The 27,193-nt window shown below is 40.9% G+C and overlaps 2 protein-coding genes across 2 annotated transcripts in view; one reads left to right on the top strand and one right to left on the bottom strand.

Moving 5' to 3' along the window:
- The window catches only part of nudt12 (nudix (nucleoside diphosphate linked moiety X)-type motif 12), a 4,621-nt gene extending 4,576 nt beyond the window's left edge, over nt 1–45 (top strand). Inside the window, exon 8 of the mRNA XM_062024104.1 lies at nt 1–45. This exon is cut by the window's left edge and continues 628 nt beyond it. The gene's annotated coding sequence lies outside the window, so the exon portion shown is untranslated.
- A 235-nt stretch (nt 46–280) lies between these two features.
- The window catches only part of LOC133632636 (protein HIRA), a 29,192-nt gene continuing 2,279 nt past the window's right edge, over nt 281–27,193 (bottom strand). Inside the window, exons 2-25 of the mRNA XM_062025176.1 lie at nt 24,372–24,434; nt 22,848–22,958; nt 22,683–22,773; nt 22,519–22,613; nt 22,358–22,453; nt 19,225–19,385; nt 18,995–19,162; nt 18,802–18,915; nt 18,645–18,715; nt 13,666–13,771; nt 13,355–13,576; nt 13,198–13,283; nt 12,925–13,125; nt 12,712–12,855; nt 10,788–11,004; nt 10,610–10,720; nt 10,391–10,539; nt 10,153–10,314; nt 10,015–10,073; nt 9,705–9,810; nt 9,506–9,628; nt 4,592–4,755; nt 4,397–4,485; nt 281–1,209 (exon numbers count right to left, since the gene is read on the bottom strand). Of these exons, the coding sequence (XP_061881160.1) occupies nt 1,093–1,209; nt 4,397–4,485; nt 4,592–4,755; nt 9,506–9,628; nt 9,705–9,810; nt 10,015–10,073; nt 10,153–10,314; nt 10,391–10,539; nt 10,610–10,720; nt 10,788–11,004; nt 12,712–12,855; nt 12,925–13,125; nt 13,198–13,283; nt 13,355–13,576; nt 13,666–13,771; nt 18,645–18,715; nt 18,802–18,915; nt 18,995–19,162; nt 19,225–19,385; nt 22,358–22,453; nt 22,519–22,613; nt 22,683–22,773; nt 22,848–22,958; nt 24,372–24,434 (3,026 nt within the window). The 3' untranslated portion in view covers nt 281–1,092. The remainder of the gene's footprint in view (nt 1,210–4,396; nt 4,486–4,591; nt 4,756–9,505; nt 9,629–9,704; nt 9,811–10,014; nt 10,074–10,152; nt 10,315–10,390; nt 10,540–10,609; nt 10,721–10,787; nt 11,005–12,711; nt 12,856–12,924; nt 13,126–13,197; nt 13,284–13,354; nt 13,577–13,665; nt 13,772–18,644; nt 18,716–18,801; nt 18,916–18,994; nt 19,163–19,224; nt 19,386–22,357; nt 22,454–22,518; nt 22,614–22,682; nt 22,774–22,847; nt 22,959–24,371; nt 24,435–27,193) is intronic.

The raw sequence follows: 27,193 nt of genomic DNA, 5'->3' as shown, positions 1-27,193 counted from the left end.
ATGATGGAAAGAGATGAATAAACGTGACTCACCACTTCATCGCTCTGGCTGCAGTTCATCTCGTCCACCACCAGGAGCAGTCAGTTCATGGGTCACCTGGTTTCCAAGGCGACCAAGACAACGTGACATTAGCATCACCAGACATTGTTCCTTAAACAAGAAGAAATACTGTATTAAGAGGACGTCAACGTCACAGGAAGTAAGATCTTTGCAGACAGGAAGTTGAAAAATAAGGCAATATTCCATTCTGATCACTTTGCACAAGGGAGGCACCAGAAAATAGCAAAAACCAAATGTTTAATTTTTCTTCTTTCGTCAAAGCAACATTTTAGTGCTCTGCTTTTTTCAAATAGAAAAGCCACAAAATAAGTACACACGTTAAAAAAAAAAAGTAAACAGACACGCACACATACAATTAATCCAAATGTTGAACTAATGAAAGTTAAACAAAACAAGCAGAAGTGATTGTTGCGACACACACACAGAGAAAAAGACTTGTCAACGTGCTTGTGTTGATTTCATCGTATTTACACAAACGGACCAGCAGGGGGTGTGACGGGGCGCTTTTAATTCTTTGCTGCACAAACGTCTGAACTCCTCTAAAACAGGAGAGTGTCGTGTTCCTCTTGCTTGTGCGCATGAGGGCAGACTTCCGTTCGCCTTCAAAGTAAAAGCTTGATGGCGATGGTTTCTACTCCTCCAGGTGCTCTCATGATTTAGATGTGGTTAAAAAAAAAAGGCTGCTCCAGGTGGAGGTCAGGTGATTCTTCCATGGCATGTTCGGTCACATGACATGTTTATGTTCAAGTTGGTTTGATTGTGTCGACTTCCTTCCACGCGCCGAGGCATCGCTTTGGTTCGAGGCGTATTGCTGAGGTGACGTCCGCGCGTCTTGTCGCCTCCCCTCGCGGGCGGCGCTCTGCACTTTGGCGGAAATCCATGATTGGGCGGAGGTGCATAGACGAGGGACACGCGGAGGGCTTCCGAGCGACGTGATTGGACGATAAAACGCTCCTGAGTCAGGAGGTCCGAGGGTCTCGTCCAGGACGCCGAGTGAAGGAGCGTTCATGCTGAGAGAGTGTGTGTGTGTGTTTATTTGTTTCGCAGCAGCTCCAGCTGGTCCTGGTACTCCGTGAAGAGTCTCTGGAATCGCAGGTTCTCTCCGATGACGGGCAACACCTCCCGTAACAACTCCCTCTTACGTAGACCCTGAAAGCACCACAAAGAGAAGGCATGTTAGGTTTGGGATTTACCTGTAAAAGCCAGCACCTGACTGAAAGTGCTGCTATGTGTGTGTGTGTGTTCTTGTATTTTTACCCTTCTTGAGACAACAAGGAAAAGTACTTTTCATATGAGGTGTGAACAAGTGATGACATAAATCATGGTCCCAATAACATTGCATCTACTAGAGAATGTCTCATTTGCACCCCTGGTGGTGAAATCTATCAAAATAAGGGTGGTCCCAAAAAGGTGGTATTTTTCAAATTGACTGTGTGTCGCTTTTAAAAGTGCTCCCCCTCTGGTCAACATATGAAATAACAAGTGTGTGTAAAAAATAGAAATGTGCCCCCTTAGGCCAAAATGTATTAAAAAAGAAAGAAAAAAGAATGTTTTTTTATATAGAGACTTACTGTAATAATGAAGATTAAAAAACAAACATTTTTTATATTTGCATAGTTGGTAGATATTATTAATGTTGTAAATACAAATCTTTATATATCTAGAAAGGGTGGTCCTAAAGAGGTAGGCATATTTCTCAGGTCTCAAGAAGGTAAGAAATACAATAACGTGTGTGTGTGTTATTTTATTTCGACCCTTGAGACATCAACAAAGAAAAGTAGCTTCCATATGAGGAGGTGTGAACAAGTGATGACATAAATCATGGTCCCAATAACATTGCATCTACTAGAGAATGTCTCATTTGCACCCCTGGTAGTGAAATCTATCAAAATGAGGGTGGTCCCAAAAAGGAGGGATTTTTCAAATTGACTGTGTGTCGCTTTTAAAAGTGCTCCCCCTCTGGTCAACATATGAAATAACAAGTGTGTGTAAAAAATGTAAGTGCTCCCCCTCTGGCCAACATATGTAATAACAAGTGTGTGTCAGAAATAGAAATGTGCCCCCTTAGGCCAAAATGTATTAAAAAAGAAAGAAAAAATAATGTTTTTATATAGAGACATACTGTAATAATGAAGTAAATAATGAAGATTAAAAAACAAACATTTTTTATATTTGCATAGTTTGTAGATATTATTAATGTTGTAAATACAAATCTTTATATATCTAGAAAGGGTGGTCCTAAAGAGGTAGGCATATTTCTCAGGTCTCAAGAAGGTAACAAATACAGGAATGTGTGTGTGTGTTCTTTTATTTCGACCCTTAAGACATCAACAAGGAAAAGTAGCTTCCATATGAGGAGGTGTGAACAAGTTAGGACAAAAATCATGGTCCTAATACGAAAAAGCATTGCATCTAATAGAAAATGTCTCATTTGTACCCCTGGTGGTGAAATCTATCAAAATTAGGGTGGTCCCAAAAAGGAGGGATTTTTCAAATTGACTGTGTGTCGGTTTTAAAAGCGCTCCCCCTCTGGTCAACATATGAAATAACAAGTGTGTGTGAAAATTTGAAGTGCTCCCCCTCTGGCCAACATATGTAATAACAAGTGTGTGTCAGAAATAGAAATGTGCCCCCTTTGGCCAAAATGTATTAAAAAAGAATGTTTTTTTATATAGAGACATACTGTAATAACGAAGTAAATAATGAAGATCAAAAAACAAACCTTTTTTATGTTTGCATAGTTTGTAAATATTATTAATGTTGTAAATACAAATCTTTATATATCTAGAAATGGTGGTCCTAAAGAGGTAGGCATATTTCTCAGGTCTCAAGAAGGTAACAAATACAAGAATGTGTGTGTGTGTTCTTTTATTTCGACCCTTCTTGAGACATCAACAAGGAAAAGTAGCTTCCATATGAGGAGGTGTGAACAAGTTAGGACATAAATCATGGTCCTAATACGAAAAAGCATTGCATCTAACAGAAAATGTCTCATTTGCACCCCTGGTGGTGAAATCTATCAAAATGAGGGTGGTACCAAAAAGGAGGGATTTTTCAAATTGACTGTGTGTCGGTTTTAAAAGCGCTCCCCCTCTGGTCAACATATGAAATAACAAGTGTGTGTGAAAATTTGAAGTGCTCCTCCTCTGGCCAACGTATATAGTAACAAGTGTGTAAGAAATTGAAATGCGCCCCCTTTGGCCAAAATTAATTTAAAAAAATAAAATAAACATGTATATACAGAAATACTGTAATAACTTGAAGTAAATAATGAAGATTAAAAACCAATTACAAACAAAAATAAATAAATAAAACCATCTAAAACAGTGGTTCTTAACCTTGTTGGAGGTACCGAACCCCACCAGTTTCATATGCGCATTCACCGAACCCTTCTTTAGTGAAAAATAAAATGTTTTTTTCTTTTCAAATTCAAGACAAAGTTATATGTTTTTGGTTACACTTTAGTATGGGGAACATATTCTAAGTAACAAAGACTTAATTTAGAGTTATTTGGACACTAGGGGAACATATTCTAAGTAATAAAGACTTAATTTAGAGTTATTTGGACACTAGGGGAACATATTCTAAGTAACAAAGACTTAATTTAGAGTTATTTGGACACTAGGGGAACATATTCTAAGTAACAAAGACTAAATTTAGAGTTATTTGGACACTATGGGAACATATTCTAAGTAACAAAGACTTAATTTAGAGTTATTTGGACACTAGGGGAACATATTCTAAGTAACAAAGACTTACATGTAATTTAGAGTTATTTGGTTAGGGTTAGGGTTATAATAAGGCCATGCCGAATAAGGCTTTAATAAGTACTTAATAATGACTAGTTAAGAGCCAATATGTTACTAATTTGCATGTTAATAAGCAACTAATTAATGGTGAATATGTTCCCCATACTAAAGTGTTACCATGTTTTTTTACTGGTGCATAAAATGAACCGTGCATGAACATCACCTTGTTCAAACAACAAACCCAACACAGTGCTTAAACTCACAACAAATTACACACCTGCAAACCAGTCAGCTGTTGCCGTATCCGTAATACGGCGATAGGGATAAGTTTGTATTTACACGATGAGTCGGGTGTGTTTTGACCTCCGCCGAACCCCTGAGGCCGACTCACCGAACCCCTAGGGTTCGATCGAACCCAGGTTAAGAACCACTGATCTAAAAGCTCACCTTTTTTATATTTGCATAGTAGGTATATATTATTAATATTGTAAATACAAATCGTTATACTTCTAGAAAAGGTGGTCCTAAAGAGGTAGGCATTTTTCGGAGGTCTCAAGAAGGTAACAAATACAAGAATGTGTGTGTACCAGAGTGGTGGTCTCCCAGGCGGTAGCAGCTGATTTGTGTACAGGACCCAGCAGCTCCTTACAAAGTTCTCGCAGTCTAAAATCCGAACCTGACAAGAGAAGAGAGGACCACATCAAACCCAATCAGACTCGTTCGAGCCATCCGGTGGTGAACATTTCCCATAATGCACGTCTTCACTGGTCAGCGTTCGCTACCTTCGTTGACCAGGAAGCGGGCGTAGATGAGCAGCCAGTAGCGGTACTCCGGCGCCGACTGCAAGGTGAGAGCCGAGGCCAGCTGGTTCTCCAGGAAGGCCAAGGTCATGCCCTGCTGCAGGTGGTGGGGCGCGGCGGAGAGGCGGGACGCCATGCGGCCGGCGCTGCGGGCAGACGGGGGTAGCGAGTTACGTTTGCGTTGTGACACCTTTTGCAAGAGTCTAGTCACACAGAGAACAGTGGTAGGTATGAAAACCACTAATCTTATTATTGTTAACCATCTGGAATGGATGTATGCGTCTTTTAAGTTGAAATGGAGTGGTAATAGTTTTTTGGTGACACCTAGTGGTCCCAATAAATCATGACGCAGTAAGCTTAATGATGCGGACACGTTTGATACTGGATACTCTAATAGACTTTGTATGTGTAAGTAATACATGTTTATATTGACAAGTGCTGTTTTACACTGCAATATTGTTCAGTGATTGTCACGTATCAGAGCTGGACGACTATGGCAAAAATAATAATCACAATTTATTTTGATATTGAAATCACAATAAACGCGATTATTCATTCATTTGAAAACATGAGTATTTATTGTACCACCAAAACTCAACTTCTAATATAATTTAGAAGAACAGCAGACATAATTTAGTCACAAACAAACAAGTAATATAATAGTAATAATACATTTAAATACAAATTGAATTGAGTTTTTAAAAGTTTTTTACCTTTTACACTTATAACCATAGAGTGTGCTTTTTGTGTCATAAATACAATTTAATATTTTATTTAAAATATTTTGACCATATTTTTAAAGTTAAAGCATTTACTGATACATTTACAAAAAATATAATCACAATTTATTTTTTTATTGAAATCAGAATAAACGCGATTATTCATTCATTTGAAAACAAGTATTTATTGTACCACCAAAACTCAACTTCTAATATAATTTAGAAGAACAGCGGACATAATTTAGTCACAAACAAACAAGTAATAGTAATAACAATACATTAAAATAATAGCAATATAATAGAAATTACATTTTCATTTTTTAAATTCCGTTTTTTACCTTTTACACTAATTTTATTGCCAGAGAGTGTGCTTTTTGTGTCATAAATACAATTTACTAAAACATTTTATTAAAGATATTTTGACCATTTTTTTTAAGGTCAAAGCATTTACTGATACATTTACCAAAAAAATATGCTTTAAGTACATTATGCTTGTGTAAGGTACTTTTTTTAAAAACTTTATTTTGTTAGCGTAGTCAGACCGGATGTTTCGCACAGCGCTGTTATTGTGAAGTGTTGCAGTTTAATAAATAACAAAAAAGGGCCTCTCAAGTAGCGACTGCTGTCCTGTTTGTGCATTGATCTTACATCCATGATGTCGTTCACAACTACACAAGTGGATGAGATGTGTTGTGGGTGTATGGACTGTTCTTCAATCAAGCTTTAGCTTCCTAGTTTAGTGGCTATTTCAAGTGTGCGTCTCCACATTGTTTAGTTAACTTTAGCTAACTTTTTGCAACTCAACGCTAAGAAAACGGAAATGCTGATTATCGGTCCTGCTCAACACCGACATCTATTTAATAATACCACCTTAACATTTGACAACCAAACAATTAAACAAGGCGACTCGGTAAAGAATCTGGGTATTATCTTCGACCCAACTCTCTCGTTTGAGTCACACGTTAAGAGTGTTACTAAAACGGCCTTCTTTCATCTCCGTAATATCACTAAAATTCTTTCCATTTTGTCCACAAGCGATGCTGAGATCATTATCCATGCGTTCGTTACATCTCGTCTCGATTACTGTAACGTTTTATTTTCGGGCCTCCCTATGTCTAGCATTAAAAGATTACAGATGGTACAAAACGCGGCTGCTAGACTTTTGACAAAAACAAGAAAGTTTGATCATATTACGCCTATACTGGCTCACTTGCACTGGCTTCCTGTGCACCTAAGATGCGACTTTAAGGTTTTACTACTTACGTATAAAATACTACACGGTCAAGCTCCTGCCTATCTTGCCGATTGTATTGTACCATATGTCCCGGCAAGAAATCTGCGTTCAAAGAACTCCGGCTTATTAGTGATTCCCAGAGCCCCAAAAAAGTCTGCAGGCTATAGAGCGTTTTCTATTCGGGCTCCAATACTATGGAATGCCCTCCCGGTAAAAGTTAGAGATGCTACCTCAGTAGAAGCATTTAAGTCTCATCTTAAAACTCATTTGTATACTCTAGCCTTTAAATAGACTCCCTTTTTAGACCAGTTGATCTGCCGTTTCTTTTCTTTTCTACTCTGCTCCCAACCCGGGGTGGACCGCTAGCCTGTCCATCGGATGGGGACATCTCTACGCTGCTGACCCGTCTCCGCTCGGGATGGTTCCTGCTGGCCCCACTATGGACTGGACTTTCGCTGATGTGTTGGACTTTCACAATATTATGTCAGAGCCACTCGACATCCATTGCTTTCGGTCTCCCCTAGGGGGTGGGGGGGTTACCCACATATGCGGTCCTCTCCAAGGTTTCTCATAGTCATTCACATTGCGTCCCTCTTGGGTGAGTTTTCCTTGCCCGTATGTGGGCTCTGTACCGAGGATGTCGTTGTGGCTTGTACAGCCCTTTGAGACACTTGTGATTTAGGGCTATATAAATAAACATTGATTGATTGATTGATAGTTTAGGACGTGTTTTGGTGAAGAATGATTATTTTCCCAAACACATGTTCCTTCTCCTCACAATGACAACATTTCACCCACATTTATGTCAATTTCCCTGGTATCAATTTCCCTGGTATTTTGCGTTTAATTGGCCAATAATGCGACTCCGTTCGCAGATATGTGAACGCGGAAATGCCTTATTTTTGGGGGTTGGGGGGGGTGGTGGTTAGTGATTATTGATTAGGCATAACACTGTATCAAATTACAAGTAGCAACTTTGGTGACATCCCAAACTTTTCATGGATGCGCTATTTTTTTCACTAATACCCTCACTCGTCTGTGTCACCGTTACAAGCTCAAGGCATTGGACCCACATTATTAGTTGTTTTTTTTACCAATAATAATATTTTTATGATCGTAAGAAGCCAAAATTGAATTTTAATCAATTGTCCAGCCCTATTAAGTATGATTAGCGTGTGTGCTTAGCTGTTGTGTAACTGCTAGCTCCTAGTAGCCTAGTAAAAATGCCACACGACTGCTTGTATCGCACATGATATCACACACAAGTAAACACGCCGCAAGCACATGATATCACACACACAAGTAAACACGCTGCAGGACTGCTTGTATCGCACGTGATATCACACACACAAGTAAACACGCCGCAAGACTGCTTGTATCGCACATGATATCACACACACAAGTAAACACGCTGCAAGACTGCTTGTATCACACATGATATCACACACACGTAAACATGCCGCACAACTGCTTGTATCGCATATGATATCACACAAAAGTTAACACGCTGCACGACTGCTTGTATCACATATGATGTCACACAAGTAAACACGCCGCAGGACTGCTTGTATCGCACATGATATCACACACAAGCGAACACGCTGCAAGACTGCTTGTATCACATATGATGTCACACAAGTAAACACGCCGCAGGACTGCTTGTATCGCACATGATATCACACACAAGCAAACACGCTGCAAGACTGCTTGTATCACACATGATATCACACACACGTAAACATGCCGCACAACTGCTTGTATCGCATATGATATCACACAAAAGTTAACACGCTGCACGACTGCTTGTATCACATATGATGTCACACTAGTAAACACGCCGCAGGACTGTTTGTATCGAACATGATATCACACACAAGCAAACATGCTGCACGACTGCTTATACCACACTTGATATCACTCAAGTAAACACACCGCAGGACTGTTTGTATCGCACATGATATACACACGTAAACATGCAGCACGACTGCTTGTATATGTTATCACATACAGTACAAGTTAACACGCTGCACGATTGCTTGTATCACGTATGACATCACACGCCGCAGGACTGTTTGTATCACACATGACATCACACACAAGTAAACACTCTTCTGGACTGTTTGCATCGCACATGATATCACACACAAGCAAACACGCTGCACGACTGCTTGTATCACACATGATATCACGCAAGTAAACACGCCGCAGGACTGTTTGTATCGCACATGATATCACAGACAAGTTAACACACTGCACAACTGCTTGTATCTTGCATGATATCACACACAAGCAAACACTGCAGGACTGCTTGTATCGCACATGATATCACACAAGTCAACACGCCGCAGGACTGCTTGTGTCGCACATGATATCACACATTTTACATGCATGCTGATATCCCATACAGGATCTTTTTTTTTTTTATTGACATTTAAATATTGAATCAGGACATCCTTACTAAATCCATCCATCCATCCATTTTCTACCGCTTGTCCCTTACTAAATCGTGCGACTAAATCAGAAAGTTGCCAACATTGATGGTAAATGGGTTATACTTGTGTAGCGCTTTTGTACCTTCAAGGTACTCTAAGCTCTTTGACACTATTTCCACATTCACCCATTCACACACTGATGGCGGGAGCTGCCATGCAAGGCCCTAACCACCATCAGGAGCAAGGGTGAAGTGTCTTGCTCAAGGACACAACGGACGTGACGAGGTTGGTAGAAGGTGGGGATTGAACCTGGAACCCTCAAGGTTGCTGGCACGGCCACTCTCCCAACCGCGCCACACCGTCAACATGCTGATCCCTCATGCTGTGTCTTCTTATGCTCTGACAGAAGTGTAATGTAATGTGATAACGTGTTTACGAGCGAGGTGGCATCAAATCTAAAATCACTTTCAGGTGGACACTGGAGGAAAGAGGTCAAAGTAAGAGTCCGTACTTGAGGCTGCGTCCCTGCATGGTGGCCAGAGGACCCGAGGAGCCAGGTGCATCCTGGGTGGGAAGACAGCTCCTGAAGTCGGCACACTGGACAAGACAGTCCCCTCGATCCGCGATCAGGGTCCTGGAGGCAAGGCGAGAGCCCAAAAGTCAACCGGGATGTGCTGGTTGAACGGTCATTTAAACTGCGTGGGTCTCACCAGGTCTCCAGGGACCAGCTGAAGCAGAAGGACTTGCCGTTGGACAGACCGATGACGGGGACACCCTGCTGAGTCAGCAGAGACTGAGACACTGTCACCTCGGAACCTGCACACACACACACACACACACACACACACACACACACACACACACACACACACACACACACACACACACACACACACACACACACACACACACACGCACACGCACACGCACACGCACACGCACACGCACACGCACACACGGAGGAATCAAACGTGCTGTTTGAAGGTGGGAGGAAACAGGAAGTAGCGGGGAAAGCCTCACCGGACAAAATGGTCGTGAGCGACTCATTCTTGACCAGAGCCTTCTGCTTGTGGACGTCCCTGCGTGGCGTCAAAAATCAGCCGTTGGTCACATGACCCCATGATCACATGGGAAAGTGGCGTCACGTCTTGAACTCACCACACAGACAGCGTTGCCCCGGCCGTCAGCGCCATGACGTAGTGGGCGGAGCAGTCGAGGGCTGACACGGGCGCGGGAAGCTGGATGGAAGGCAGGAGGCGGCGGCCGCAGGAAGAGAAGACGGAGAGCATCCTGTCCTCGCACGCCACGGCGACGACGTCGCTGAGGAGGGGGAGAAGCGGGAAGTTCGAATCTGGTCACATGACATCCTTTTTTAATCCCTTCAGAGAGGCGCTACCTGCTTCCTGCTGCGGCGAGCACAGAGCTGGACAGCAGCGTGTTCCAGTCGTGTCCGTCTCGGGAACATCGGAGCTGACTGAGCCTCGAGCCCGCCACCGCCGTCACCTCGTTCTCGACCTCCAGGAAGACAGACGGCTCCATGCCCACCTGCGCACAAAACACCTGACTCAGCACGGAGTTCTGTGGTGTGCGTTTTATGTAGGCGCCGTGGCGTCACCTGGAGGCTGAAGGCCTTCTGGAAGCTCGGCGTCGGCAGTTTGAAGACAATCGATGGCGCCGCAGTAGACGCCACCAGTCGGACGGTCTCTCGCTCGGGGGGCGAAGTAATCTGATGGCCACAAAACACACTCAGCACTGTTGCTAGGCAACATGACATATTTTCCCACCATCTCTACCTGCGTGAAGGGCTGGGCGATGGGCGGGGCCATCTTGTCTTTCCTGGGCCTCCCCTTCTTCCTCTTCTCCACAACCTCGGCGGCGTCCATCAGCAGCTCGGGTTTACGCTTGCACAAGGCCAGGTTCTTGTTGATGGCGGCCATCTTGTCCTCACTGTCGCTGCTGGTGTCTTCTTTGGCCTTCACTTCTTTCAGCGCGGACGCAACATCTTTAGGCCTGATGGGTGCGTGTCAACACGGGGTTAGGGCAGTGGATCTCCATTATTTTCTGTCACGCCCCCCAAGAGGACAGAATTCTTTCATACCCCCTCGAAGATGTTTATTTTTGTATCTATGTTGCAGGATAGTTATTTACTAACACTAAAGATGCTATCATGCAATTGCCTCTCACGCCCCCCTGAATTGAATGTTTATTTTTTTATTTATCTGTTTCAAGACAGTTTTTACTAACACTTCCGATTAGAGATGTCCGATAAGGGCTTTTTTGCCGATATCCGATATTCCGATATTGTCCAACTCTTACTTACAGATTCCGATATTAACCGATACACTGTATATAGTCGTGGAATTAACACATTATTATGCCTAATTTTGTTGTGATGCCCCGCTGGATGCATTAAACAATGTAACAAGGTTTTCCAAAATAAATCAACTCAAGTTATGGAAAAAAATGCCAACATGGCACTGCCATATTTATTATTGAAGTCACAAAGTGCATTATTTTTTTTAACATGCCTCAAAACAGCAGCTTGGAATTTGGGACATGCTCTCCCTGAGAGAGCATGAGGAGGTTGAGGTGGGCGGGGTTGGGGGTAGGGGTTTTGGGGGCCGTATATTGTAGCGTCCCGGAAGAGTTAGTGCTGCAAGGGGTTCTGGGTATTTGTTCTGTAGTGTTTATGTTGTGTTGATGTTCTCCCGAAATGTGTTTGTCATTCTTGTTTGGTGTGGGTTCACATTGTGGCGCATATTTGTATCAGTGTTAAAGTTGTTTATACGGCTACCCTCAGTGTGACCTGTATGGCTGTTGACCAAGTATGCCTTGCATCCACTTGTGTGTGTGAAAAGCCGTAGATATTATGTGATTGGGCCGGCACGCAGCGGAAGTGCCTTTAAGGTTTATTGCTGCTCTGTACTTCTCCCTACGTCAGTGTACACAGCGGCGATTTAAAAAGTCATACATTTTACTTTTTGAAACCGATACCGATAATTTCCGATATTACATTTCAAAGCATTTATCGGCCGATAATATCGGCAGTTCGATATTATCGGACATCTCTACTTCAGATGCTATTATGCTATTGCCTCTCACGCACCCCCTGAATTTAATGTTTATTAATTTATTTATCTGTTTCAACAGTTTTTACTAACACTACAAATGCTATCATGCTATTACCTCCCACGCCCTCCTGAATTTAATCTTTTTTTTAATCTGTGTGTTTCAAGACAATTCTTTACTAACACTACAGATGCTATTATGCTATTGCCTCTCAAACCCCCCCTTAATTTAATGTACATTTTTGTATTTACATGTTTCAAGATAGTTCTTTCCTAACACTAAAGATGCGATCATACTATTGCTTCCCACGCCCCCCTCCTGAATTTAATGTTTATTTTTATATCTATATGTTTCAAGATAGTTCTTTACTAACACTAAAGATGCTATCATGCTATTGCCTCTTACGCCCCCCTGAAATTAATGTTTATTATTTGATCTATATGTTTCAAGACAGTTACTAACACTGCAGATGCTATTACGACAGAATTTTTCACGGCCCCCCTGGAATGTTTATAAATATATATGTATGTGTTAAGATGTACACCATTGCCTCTCACGCCTCCCCAGGGGGGCCCACCCCACTATTTGAGAAACACTGGGTCAATAAGGAGAGTTCTGGATCAAGAGTACTTTAACGGGTACACCCACCTGTCGAGGGGCGTGAGACTGGTAGTGGAGCAAATGGCGGCCGTGACACCCGGCGTGGCCTTTGACCTCTCTGTGAACCTGGAGTCCAACGCTTTCATCGGCTCGATCTTGGAGGCGCCGGTCAGCAGCAGACTGGACTTGATGCTGGAGAAAAGACCACAACGGAGAGTGAAGACCGAGAAGAAAACCGAAGCACTGACACGATGCGCTTACACGTCCTTGCTATCCTCCAGGCCCTTGGCGGCCATGTTGGGCGGAGGAGGCAGGGCGAGCATGGCGTCGTGGCTGGGCCTCAGCCCCAGGGAGGCGGGGGCCTGTCCCGGGCCGGAGTCACAGCTGAGCTGGGGCGGCAGCTGGTTGGACAAGGAGGACGGCAGGATGGGAACGCTGTTGAAGAGCGCCGGCGAGAAGTCCCTGAAGAAGAAGAGTCCAGACCAAGTCACGTGCTTGTTTACCGCAGAGGGTCCGCGTCGTGTCGGTTCTTACCCGGTGTCCAGCTGAGCGATACACAGCGGCGTGATCCGCCTTCTGCCGTCGGCGGTTCTGGTCTCCACCTGCTTCTTCAGAAGGTTCTGCAAAAGGACCACGGGCAGTTGTTGTCTCCAAACATGTGGATTCAAAGCCAATCAGCGGTTCTGTTTACCTTCCTGATGTCTTCCAGAGACTCGCCATTCATCACGCTGTTGAGTTTGGGGGTGGAGGACTCTCCACCCGCCCCCGCGGGTCCCGAGTTGTTCTGGGCTGAGGTCTGCCTTTCCTGCTGGTACTTGAGCATCTCCGGGTTCTCGATGATGGTGGTGGACAGCTGCGCCTCCGTGCTGGTGATGGCCAGACTCTTGCCGTAGATGTTCTGATGGATGGTGTTCTGAGAGTAGAGATGATTCTCAGCTTCTTGGTCTGAAAGTCGTCTCGCTTCTACAACTTTGACAAGATGGCTGCTCGTGTGTGTCCAACCTTCTCCTCTTCGCTCAGCGGGTCCCCGAGTTCGTCTAAGGAGAAGTCCAGGTAGGCCACGGTACCGTCCATTGAACACACCAACATGCCCAAACCTGTCAGTGTCCTGGCACAAACACACAAATAATATGTTTTTTTGCACTGCCTGTTGAAGTTTGGAGATGGGATGGGGCCGGGGAGCTCGTTGAGACGGGCGATACGCGTTTTTATGTCGAGAGTCCCCAAAGGTCCGTTCACGAGATTCTTTGCTAGTTTTTTTTTGTTTTTTAAACTGATGTCTACTGCCATGTCTCTTTATTCTCTGGCAGAGCATGTGTGTTACAATGCACTTATGAGCGAAGACAAACCCGTACCACTGAATCCATTTGTGGCGGGCCGACAGGAATAACTGTATGAGAATCCCTAGTATATATAATGCAGCAATAATTTAGTATATTCAGTGCAGTAATAGGGTGTATATACAGTGCAGTAATAAACATTTATTTAGTGAAACAAAAATGTAAAACTGCATAAATGTACATTAATTAAAGATGCATCAATAATCGATTTGTAATCGAATCCTATCTCCTGAATTGTAATAGAATCGTGAGGTGCACACAGTCTAGTGTACATAGTGCAGTAATAGGGTATATATACTGCAATAATTGAGCATATTTAGTACAGTAATCGGGTGTATATACAGTGCAGTAATACAGTATATACTGTGCAGTAATGGGGTGTATATAGTGCAGTAATAAGGTATATATAGTGCAGTGATAATATATATATATATATATATATATATAGCAGTAATAGGGTGCATATATAGAACAGTAATGGGGTGTATATAGTGCAGTATAGGGGCAGTATAGCTTGGTTGGTAGAGTGGCTGTGCTAGCTACTTGAGGGTTCCAGGTTTGATCCCCGCGTCTGCCAACTTAGTCACTGCCGTTGTGTCCTTGGGCAAGACACTTTACCCACCTGCTCCCAGTGCCACCCACACTGGTTTGAAAATGTAACTTAGATATTGGGTTTCACTATGTAAAAGTGCTTTGAGTCACTAGAGAAAAGCGCTATATAAATATAATTCACTTCACTTCAGTAATAGGGTGTATATAGTGCAGTAACATGGTGTATATAGTGCAGTAACAGGGTATATACTGTATAGTACAGTAATAAGGTGTGTCTATAGTAAAGTGATCGGGTACATATAGTGCGGTTAAATGGTATATATATATATATATATAGTGCAGTAAAAGAGTGTATATAGAGAGCAGTAATAGTTAAATGTAGTGCAGTAATAGGGTATATTGATACAACTTCTTCACTTCTGTTAAGATACTGATATTGGAGCTTAAATTATCTAATACCAGCTAGAATCATAAAACTTTAATTTTTGTAGTGTGGAACGTTACAAAAGCTTTGATCAAGTGAAAGGAGTCAAACAGAAAAACAACAGTAGGTATGAAAAACACTAACCTATTTATTATTAACTGTCTGGGATGGACTCACTGTCTTTAAGTTGAAATAGAATGGTAATTGTTTTGTTTTGTTTTTGGCAACATGAAGCGGCCATAGTAATCGATGACATTAAGCACATGACGTAGCATGTTGAATGATGCGGACACGTTTGTTACTGGATACTTTCTGATACACGTCTGCCATGGAGACTTTGTATGTGTAAGTAATGTGATACTCGTTTCTATTGACAGATGTGCTGTTCTACACTGCAATATTGTTCAATGATTATTACATATGTCGAGCATGTGTGCTGAGCTCTTGTGCAGCTGCTAGCTACTAGCACACGTGTGTGAAACTCAAGGCCCGGGGGCTAGATTCGGCCCGACACGTCATTTAATGTGGCCCGCGAAAGCCTTGAAATAATGTACATACTTCATCTTTCTTACTAAATGTTTTCATTATTTCCATTTTGACAGAAAAAAATGTATGTAATACATGAAATTTCACATGTTTTGAACTTTGATATATATATCAATCAATCAATCAATCAATGTTTATTTATATAGCCCTAAATCACAAGTGTCTCAAAGAATATTCAATTGTTATTGGTGTGAATCTTTGGGCACCTCGCCATTCGATTCCGATTCTTGGGGTGAGTATTAGATTCATAATCGATGCTTGATTCAACACAATTCTCCATCCAAACTGATTTTTGCAATGTAATATTTGGTGTAATAACAACACAGCTTACATGTTACAAAACCTCCTTTTGGTTGGAGACGTATGACACATGCGTGCACCAAGTAAGCATAGAGATTTTTTAATTCGTCAAAAAAATAATTTTGTATTCGATTTTTGAAAATTACTAAAAAAATCGGGATTCGAATGTGATAAAAAAAACATTTTTACCACCCCTAATTATTATATACCGTATGATAGTTTGTAAAAAATAATAAATACTTAAATATCTGCTCATCATGACCTTGACTTACGATTTCAAAGCAAGTTATCCATCAATTTGTACGTACAAAAATCAAATAACCAAATTCATAAGCAATAATAAAATGAGGAGTTTATACTTTCATATTCTTACATTCACTGTTACAAGTGGCCCTCTGAGGGCAGCCATAACTGCGATGTGGCCCTCCATGAAAACAAGTTTGAGACCCTAAAAAGTTTACCTTTTGTAAATAACTTGAGTAGAATCGGAGTAAATGTGTGCATTTAGATGTTAACTGTCCAGCTTTGCACAAGTGAACACACTGCAGGACTGCTTGTATCGAACATGATATCACACGTTTTACATGCAAGCACATATCATCCCATACTTTATTTTATTTATTTTTTTAATGGTATTGGACTAGGGTTGTCCCCATACCAATATTTTGGTACAGGTACCAAAATGTATTTAGATACTTTTCTAAATAAAAAGGGACCACTATTATTGGCTTTATTTTAACAAAACATCTTAGGGTACATTAAACATATGTTTCTTATTGCAAGTTTGTCCTTAAATAAAATAGTGAACATACTAGAAAACTTTTCTTTTAGTAGTAAGTAAACAAACAAAGGCTCCTAATTAGTCTGCTGATGTATGCAGTAACATATTGTGTCATTTATCATTCTATTTTGTTAAAATTAAGGACAAGTCGTAGAAAACGAATTGTTCATTTATTGTTAATACCAGCTTATTTTCTCTTTTAACATGTTCTATCTACATTTCTGTTAAAATGTAATAATCATTTATTCTTCTGCTGTTTGATACTTTACATTAGTTTTGGATGATACCACAAATTTGGGTATCAATCAGATACCAAGTAGTTACAGGATCATACAATGGTCATAATTTAAGTCCTCATGTGTCCATGGACATATTTCCTGAGTTTATAAACATAATATATATATTTTTTTTTAAAAGAGAAAAGATTTTGTGATGCTAAAAAATATCAATGTAATCATAGTAGCATCGACTAGATACGCTCCTGTACTTGGTATCATTACAGTGGATGTCAGGCGTAGATCCACCCATGGCGTTTGTTTACATTGTGACGCTGGTGAGCTATTGTATCCTCCTACGGTGTGTAGTGTAGCATGTTTAGTTATTCCTCGTCCTCCAGTGATAATGATACTTGTCAGAAACATACTTTATTTGTCGCCATGGAGGCGAGGATTAGTTATTTAGAAGTAGCTAAAACACTGCAGACTGCGGATGGACTTTAGCCGCTAGTTAGCCATGTTTTAAAGCACCTCTTCCTGAGGGAGCTTCAGTGTTATAACTTCACTTTTTAGGCCAAAATGTATCCATTCTCCCTTTTCTGTCTACACACTGTCCGCTTGTAAGTACTCTGTGTGCGCGCGCTGCCGAACATGCTCCTCTGCTCGTAAAACCAGCAATGTCATGATGCCCGTAAAAAAAAGGGACGGGGTGGGTGGACCGGTACTTATTAGAGGCGGTATAGTACCAAATATGATTAATTAGTATTGCGGTACTATACTAGTACCGGTATACCGTACAACCCCATGTTGGACATACATCCATATTGGATTGGGACAGCCCTTTTAGAGTTTATAATGCAGTAATATAATGCAGTAGATAAGACAGTAATTACAGGGTTTCCCACACATTCATTTATTTGTGGCGGCCCGCCACAAAATAATTACGTCCGCCACAAATAAAAAAACATTTTAAAAAAATAAATTATTATTATTATTTATTTTTTTTTTGTCCTCTCCAGCTTCTCAGGCAAATCATATAGTTGATGTAGATGCCCATATCGGCTGTTCAGATTTACTTTACAAAAGAGAAGTATAGGATACTTCTCTTGTTGCCTTATTTGTATTTGACTTTATTAAATGTATTTATATTAGAAACACAACATGCGTATATAACAAAGGGTGCAAAGTCTGCAGGCAGTAGGAAACACATGGTTAAGTGTAGGGAGTAAAACTGATGGCAGTCTAAAGTTCAAGATTTTTGGAGCTCTTTGTTCAGTGGATCAGATGTTTGATGAAGCTCTGTGTCTATCTACCACCACTACTGTTTTCTGTTTATTTGTTACTGACTGTGGCAGGACACCTCTGCCTCTGTTTCACTTTATGTTGCTGGTAAATAATATGGTTGTAGTAGTAGGCTAAAGTTTAATTATTTAGTATGCACTAATTAAAGGGGCAGAGCTTTGAGACATTTTAGCTTTTATAAGATATATTTTTTGTAAGAACCACAATTAATAAATATATTTCAGTGAATAACTTATTGTTCAAATCTGTATATAAATATGTACATAAAGTTATATTGTAAAATGGATGGATGGATGGATGGATGGATGGACATTTAAAACAAAACTGTTACTAATTGGTAAGTATACATTTTTTGAGCCTTTTTAGAGAAAATCAAATCATTGTAGTAAATTATGCAAATTGCTTGATGATGTCATGGTGACCACGCCCATGGCCACGCCCCCACCGCCACAGGTATCTTGGCAGTTTATGGGAAACACTGAATTACAACTAGTAGAATTATCAATTTGTCCCAAACTTACCAGGAAATATCCATGATGGATTTGTCAAACAGATCATGGATGACCACCAGGGGGCGTTTCAGGGAGGTCAACTGGTGTTCACACAAAGAGAAACTATTTGTGAGGACATTGTACTTGTGTGGCTTTGAATCTGATAACGGTTGAAGTGAGGTCTCACCCAGACGGAGAGTGAGCGGTCTTTGCTGCCCACGGCGCAGCAGCAGTACGGGCAGCTGGGCTTTGGAGCGCTGCCGTTCTTCTGCTTCTTCTTGAAGATCTTTGGGTTAAATTTCTACACGCGACAGAAGGAAAAAATGGATGTCCAAAATAACGTGGAAGAATGGAACGCTCAGCTTCGGCGGGGGACTTACCACCACCGTCACTGCTTTTCGGTGTCCCACAAAGTCCATGTTGGTCTTCCAGCCGTCCCGCTCCACGATCTGGGCCGTGGGTCCCGAGTTGTTCATGGCGTGAGCCGACACCAGGTACTGTCCGTCGGGGGACCAGGACAGACGCAGGACATGCGTGGTGCCGCCGCACTGCGAGACAAGTTGTCAGCGTCCAAGAACATCGTCACGGAAACTGAGGAGCTTTGGTGTACCTCGTTGAAGGGCTTGGTGATGTTGGCCTCCATCTGCCAGTCCACGGTCCTCCACACTTTCAGACTATGGTCGTCGGCCTGCGAGGCGATGTACTTGCCCACCGGGTCCCACGTCAGACCTTTGACCAGGCCGGTGTGTCCCCGGAGACATGTGACCATCTCTGATGGACGCACACACAAGTCTGATGTTTAATTACCGCTTGCATCAAATAATATTTTTGTCAAGAACAAATGTGATGATAACCATAGAACATTCTTTTTAGACTTGCATGCCAGCACAGAATGTTTAAGTGTTGCGACTTTGCTTGTAAAGCTTCTGTGATGGCCACAGTTTGATTCTAGAACAGATTATTTTCCATTGACCTTGTGACTTGAATCTGGGGGAATCTCCCACAGGAGGCGTTGTGGGTGTTAGCATAATTGGCCATGACGCATACAAGAGACAGAAAGCGAGCAAAAAACATAAGTGAAAAAAATTAAAAAACACTTTCAAGTACAAAATAACTTTTTAAAGACACTTTTGGATTAAAAAAATATATAAAAAATTGTATTTTATAAAAATACCGTTTTTACTTTTAAAAAATGTTTTATTTTTCTAAGTCGATATTTATACATGAAAAATTAAACAAGTAGATAAAAATACAAATTACCTTTCTTTTTTAATATATTTTATAAAATGTAATTGAAAAAACAAATTAAAAGTTGTAATATATTTTATACATAAATAAATTATAAATATAAATGATAAATGGGTTATACTTGTATAGCGCTTTTCTACCTTCAAGGTACTCAAAGCGCTTTGACAGTATTTCCACATTCACCCATTCACACACACATTCACACACTGATGGCGGGAGCTGCCCTGCAAGGCGCTAACCAGCAGCCATCAGGAGCAAGGGTGAAGTGTCTTGCCCAAGGACACAACGGACATGACTAGGATGGTAGAAGGTGGGGATTGAACCCCAGTAACCAGCAACCCTCCGATTGCTGGCACGGCCACTCTACCAACTTCGCCACGCCGCCCCTATTACAACGAACCCAGTTTATATACATAAATAATTAATTTACATACATTATATATATATATATATATACAAAATTTAAAGATATGTGTTAGGGTTGTCCCGATACCAATAATTTGGTACCGGTACCAAAATGTATATCAATACTTTTCAAAATAAAAGGGAACTACTAAAAATTTAAATATTGGTATTTTTGTTTTTTGTCATAAAGAAATACAACCATGTGTGCTTACGGATTGTATCCCTTCAGACTGTATTGATCTATATTGATATACAATGTATATATTGTGTTCATGTTGATTTAATAAAATAAAAAAACATATATATATAATTTTTTTTGTGCAGCCCGGTACCAATTGGTCCATGGACCGGTGGTTGGGGACCACTGATGTAGACCACAAGGAAGTATTTTACATTTAGTAAAAAATAATAATAACACCTACTCAGTGGCCTTGTGGTTAGAGTGTCCGCCCTGAGATCGGTAGGTTGTGAGTTCAAACCCCGGCCGAGTCATACCAAAGACTATAAAAATGGGACCCATTACCTCCCTGCTTGACACTCAGCATCAAGGGTTGGAATTGGGGTTAAATCACCAAAAATTATTCCCGGGTGCGGCCACCGGTGCTGCTCACTGCTCTTCTCACCTCCCAGGGGGTGATCAAGGGTGATGGGTCAAATGCAGAGAATAATTTCGCCACACCTCGTGTGTGTGTGACCATCATTGGTACTTTAACTTTAATATGACTCCTTTAATGCGCCTTATAATCCGGTGCGCCTTATATATGAAAAAAGATCAAAAATAGACCATTCATCGGCAGTGCGCCCTATGGTCCGGAAGAGAAGTTTTTTCCAAAACACAATATAGAATGTGAGATATAACAGGATAATGCATACATTTATCATTTGTTTTCAAAACGCTTACAAAAAAGTGGGACCCCAAAAATTTACTGTGGGGCCCCATTTTTATGACTTCATGATTTTGAAAATTCCTAGCGCCAACACTGCGGAGGGATCACTGGACTCCTACAGAACACTCCAGACTGTGCTGTGAAGATTTTATCTCTGGTAAGGGAACACAGCTAGTAGTGCAGTGTTTCCCACACATTCATTTATTTGTGGCGGCCCGCCACGAAAGAATTACGTCCGCCACAAATAGATTTTTCGGCTTTTTTTTTTTTTTTTGTCCTGTCCAGCTTCTCAGGCAAATCATATAGTTGATGTAGATGCCCATATCGGCTGTTCAGATTTACTTTACAAAAGAGAAGATTAAGATACTTCTCTTGTTGCCTTATTTGTATTTGACTTTATTAAATGTATTTATATTATCATTTGGTGCAGCCGGGCCGGAGCAGGAGGGGATAGAAAGAGAGAAAAAAGAAGACAGAGGGGGAAATTGTGGGGACAAGAGGGGGATTAGACAGAGAGACAAAAACAACAACAGCAAACACAACAACAACAATAGAGCAACATCAGCAAATACGATATGTACAAATATGATGGTAAAAGTTTATGTTGCTGGTAAATAATATGGTTGTAGTAGTAGGCTAAAGTTAAATTATTTCGTATGCACTAATTAAAGGGGCAGAGCTTTAAGAGACATTTTAGCTTTTATATTTTATAAGATATATTTTTTGTAAGAACCACAATTAATAAATATATTTCAGTGAATAACTTATTGTTCAAATCTGTATATAAATATGTACATAAAGTGTTGTAATTATGTTGTAAAATGGATGGATGGATGGATGGATGGATGGACGTTTAAAACAAAACTGTTATTATTAATTAGTAAGTTTACATTTTTTTAGCCTTTTTAGAGAAAATCATATCATTGTAGTAACTTATGCAAAGATGTCATGTGACCACGCACATAGCCACGCCCCCACCGCCACAGGTATCTTGGCAGTTTATGGGAAACACCGTAGTGTACCTTTTCTGACTAATTATAATAGATTGATTGAAGAATTTATTAGAAGTTTGGTACAAGGTCAACTAATTCCTAGCCCCAATACTGAGCTGTGGTAAGAAGCAGTGAACGGTAGCGCCAAATATATTTGTGGCGGTCCAAATGTTTCGACACAAACACGCGCTGTGGGTCCGTCTCGTCTTACCTGGGAATTTGCGAGCGTTCCAGATGACGATGGTGTTGTCCACGCTGCAGGACGCCAACCACACGTCGTGAGGAGACCACGCCACGTCCATCACATCTACACAAACGCACTTAAGACTTGAGGTCCTAGTCTAGACCTTGTAGGGGCCGTAATGTTGTTACCTCCAGTGTGGTTCCTCAGGATGGTGACACATCTCCACTGCTCTACGTTGGCCAGTTTGCTGCTGGAGCCGAAGACCGTGCTCGGACCGATGAACCTGCACCACACACGCAATAACACAGCATGAGGAGCCATTTGTAAAATAAACATGTTTCTGTGGACTCACGCGGCTCTTTTCCACACCATGACCAGCTTGTCGTCTCCTCCGGACGCCAAGTACAGCCCGTTGTTGGACCAGCGCACGCAGTTTACACACGCTGCACACACACAGGTGTTTTTTCCAACAGTGGATTTTCCATCATGGATAAAGAAAAGTGCAGCTAAAAACTACCTAGATGATTGTCCATCTGGCAAAGCATTTTGGGAATGTTCTCGTTCTTCTCATCTTCCTCTCGGAGGACGGGCGCCATGTTCCAGATCATCACCTTCCCGGAATCCTCCCCTGATGGACGCAATCAAACGTTATTGATACATGTATCATTTGTGTACATCTAATATTGTTATACTACCTTGGCCATCGGTTGCAAATTTAGTCCCACCTGTCCCGTGCTAGCTATTCGCTTGTTAAAGTTTGTAATATTTTAACATTTGAAACATTAAAAATTATTTTTAACAAAAAAAGATTTGTAACCCAAAATAAAAAAAATTTAACCACAAATGTGTTGAACTAAAATTTAATATTTGTAACAATAAAAATTATTTTAAATAATTAAGAAAAGACTGGCAACTGAAAAGAACCAAAACAATTTTTAACCCCCCTAAACAAGATTTGCAACCCAAAATAACCACATTTTAACACCAAAAATATTTAATCAAAATTAAATATTTAAAACATTAAAATGATTTAAAAAACATTTGTAACCCAAAATAACCCATTTTTAACCCCAACAATATTCAATCAAAATGTAATATTTAAAACATTAAAATTATTTTTAACAAAAAAAGAGTTGTAAGCCAAAATAACCGATTTTTAACCCCAAATATGTTGAACTAAAATTAAATATTTGTAACAATAAAAAAAAATGTTTTAAGAAAACAAAAACAGATTTGTAAACCTTTGCCAAAAAACAATTTGTAACGCCCCAAAACAAGATTTGCAACACAAAATAACCGATTTTTTTTCACCCCAAAAATGTTTACGCAAAATTAAATATTTGTAACAATAAAAGTGATTTTTTTTAATGTGGAACCAAAAAAAAATAAAGATTTTAACCCCCTAAAACAAGATTTGCAACCCAAATAAGAGATTTTCAACCGGAAAAATATTTAGTCCAAATTAAATATTTGTAGCAATAAAAATGTTTTTTTTTAATAATTAAAAAAAAGACCCAAAAGAACCAACATGATTTTTAACCCCTCAAAACAAGATTTGTAAGCCAAAACAACCAATTCTTAACCCCAAATATGTTGAACTAAAATTAAATATTTGTAACAATAAAAATATAATTTTTAAGAAAACAAAAAAAGATTTGTAAACCTTCCCCCCAAAAAAACGACTTAACATCCCAAAAATAGATTTGCAACACAAAATAACAGATTTTTTTGCACCCAAAAATGTTTAAGCAAAATTAAATATTTGTAACAATAAAAATGCTTTTTAACAACAAAAAAGATTCGGAACCCAAAAAAACAAAATTTTAAAACTCCCAAAACAAGATTTGCAACCCAAAATAACAGATTAACTCAAAAAATATTTTGTCCAAATTAAATATTTGAAACATTAAAAATTATTTTTAACAAAAAAAAAAAAAAGAAAGAAAAAGAGTTGTAAGCCAAAATAACCGATTTTTAACCCCAAATATGTTGAACTAATATTAAATATTTGTAACAATATAAATTATTATTGTTAAATTACCTTGGCCGCCGGTTGCAAATTTAGTCCCATCTGGGTGAATGTCAACAGAAAAGATGGGCTTGCCTGTGGAAAAAAAGACCATTATTAGTGTGACACGGTAAAATGTAGGTGCATATTTAAAGACTTGAGAAGTGTACTCAGCAGTTATCAAAGCTCCAGGCAACACTTTTTATACTCGACTTTTTTTCCAAGATGGCGCCGCTGGTGGCAGGAGCTCTGTGCGCTTGTATCATCTTTTTGTGTTTCTGGTGTTTCCCTCTTGTATTCATGTGTTTTGGGTTTTTTTGCCTTTTGGTTCGGGACTCTTTGGGACTGTGTGACAAGGGGTGGCACTTTCGTGACTTCTGCGGTGCTTTTATGTTAACTTCTGGATTTGCCTCCCGGGAGCCTTTTTGCCATGGAGACCAGCTGCTGGGTCTCTGCCACACCAGAGTCCGTTTGGAGAGAGAGACTGGAGGAGATGCGGATGAAGAGACCGGGCTGCGGAGCTGGCGCTGAGCGCCGGGACGGACAAGCTTCTCAGTGTCTTGGCTGAATGAGCAGGTATCGGACACCTCGGTCTCCTTGGACGTATCCTCACTCATCCATGCGTACTGGACACTGGTCAAGAGTTGGTGGGCGGCCGAGGGTGGATTCGGCTCTCTTGGTGGCTTTGTTGGGTCTGCTCCTGTCCCTGGCCATGCTCCCCCCACCCCAGCAGACGATGGTGTGGAACACCGCAGAGGCCACCACGGTGTATGTTTATTTGAAGGTCCTGAGTTCGATCCCGGGCTGGGGATCTTTCTGTGTGGAGTTTGCATGTTCTCCCCGTGACTGCGTGGGTTCCCTCCGGGTACTCCGGCTTCCTCCCACCTCCAAAGACATGCACCTGGGAATAGGTTGATTGGCAACACTAAATTGGCCCTAGTGTGTGAATGTGAGTGTGAATGTTGTCTGTCTATCTGTGTTGGCTGTGTAGAAGTGGCTGGTTGCATCAGCTCTGCTCTTTTAATGTCTTTAATGTCCTTTGATTTTTCCCTCTTACACACATGTTTGTGTGCTATGGCTATGAGGGTTTGTTTCCTTGGCCTCAGGCTATGCCTACACTAAGCTGGATAACCCCTTAAACGAATAATTATTTAGCCTAAGCCCCATTTCAGCCACACTAAACCAGCGTTTAAGGTTCCCCTCCACTGACAATTTTTCACACGGGTAAGTGCACCGTGTATTTCTTGAATCTCCGGCTCTTAGCTTTGTATGGACTCATTGATAGTTTACAAACTGCGTTCGGAGAGGAAGTGACGCCAGAAAGACTGCGCCCCACACGGGAAGTGACGTCAGAAAGAAGGCGCCACAGCCAGCGTAGGGCTGGGCGATATGACCTTTTTTTAATATCGCAATATTTTAAGGCCATATCGCGATACACGATATATATCTCGATATTTTGCCTTAGCCTTGAATGAACACTTGATGCATATAATCACAGCAGTATGATGATTCTATGTGTCTACATTAAAACATTTTTCTTCATACTGCATTAATATATGCTACTTTAAAACTTTCATGCAGAGAAGGAAATCACAACTAAAAAAATCACTATTTTTTTCATACGGTCTTGATCTGGAAATGTTTACCTCTGCATTTTGATGGTGTGGGCGTGTGGCACCGAACGGAGATGTTGACATGCGGAGTAAGCACTCTTTATTCTCTAGCAGGTGACTTTTGAAATGATGCTACATATTAGCAGTAATGCTACTTTTTATAGCAACGCTTTTGCCCCACACTTGACAAATTACGGTTGTCTGTTCAACATATTCCCACTTGAAGCCAAACCACCGCCAGACGATGGACCCCCTGCTGTTTTTGGGGGGAATTAATTATTCCTTCATTTGTTACCAGATTCGCACCTTCTCTCTCTCGTATTACCACTCGCACTGCTGCGCTAGCATCACGGCTAACGTTACCCATGCTGCTACCTCTTTGCTGCGCGAGGGCGTATACGTATGTGACGTGTGTAAGAAGGTGCGCTTGTCTGTCTGTGAGAAGGAGACACAGGAAAGAGCGAGGAGAGCCTGTAGTGTAATGCCAGCAGCTAAAAGCAACTGCGTGAGAACGTATACTCGAATATCACGATATAGTCATTTTCTATATCGCACAGAGACAAACCCGCGATACATCGCGTATATAGATATATCGCCCAGCCCTAAGCCAGCGTCATAATAAAGCGGTTTCGTAACTCGGAGTTAACCACTGGAAATATGAAGGCGAGTCATCCAGACATACCCGTGTTTCTCCTTCCGTCTGTACAGACGCTTGTGGAAATCACACATGAATACCTTAAGAGAAAGCGATTGCAGCTATTTCGGATACAACACTTCTCGGACTCCAAGAGAAATTTCGAATGTCGAAGTCAGCTGTTATTCTACTTAGCGAAAAACTCATTCCATTTGTCGAAAGAGAGTCAACGAGAAGGCGTGCTCCTGTGGATGTGATAAAAAAGGTAGCGTGTGCTTTGTATTACCTGGCCATCAGTTATTGTCCGCCATGTACTCAACGTCTAGGTCCAGAGTATATAAAGTCACCAGAAACTAATGGATAATGAAGGTGAAGGCAAAAGAGTGAGGAGTGTCCTGACCAGATATCTAGATCCCTAGATTGATTGTTGTCAAATGTTCTTTATCACATTGTTTACGTGTCTAATAAAGATTTCATTAATTTATGATGTCTCAGGTGTGATTCACTACAATAGGGCCCCTGCAGCACACTGGATTCCAGTTAATTTAAATACCACAACACTGGATATTGTTCAGATAAGTTACATTTAATTTAAGAACTTGCACACA

This window comes from Entelurus aequoreus, linkage group LG17 (genome assembly GCF_033978785.1).
Source record: "Entelurus aequoreus isolate RoL-2023_Sb linkage group LG17, RoL_Eaeq_v1.1, whole genome shotgun sequence".
Classification (NCBI taxonomy): Eukaryota; Metazoa; Chordata; class Actinopteri; order Syngnathiformes; family Syngnathidae; genus Entelurus; species Entelurus aequoreus.
The sequence above is the reverse complement of the archived record's forward strand: the minus strand, read 5'-3'. Positions and strand labels throughout refer to the sequence as shown.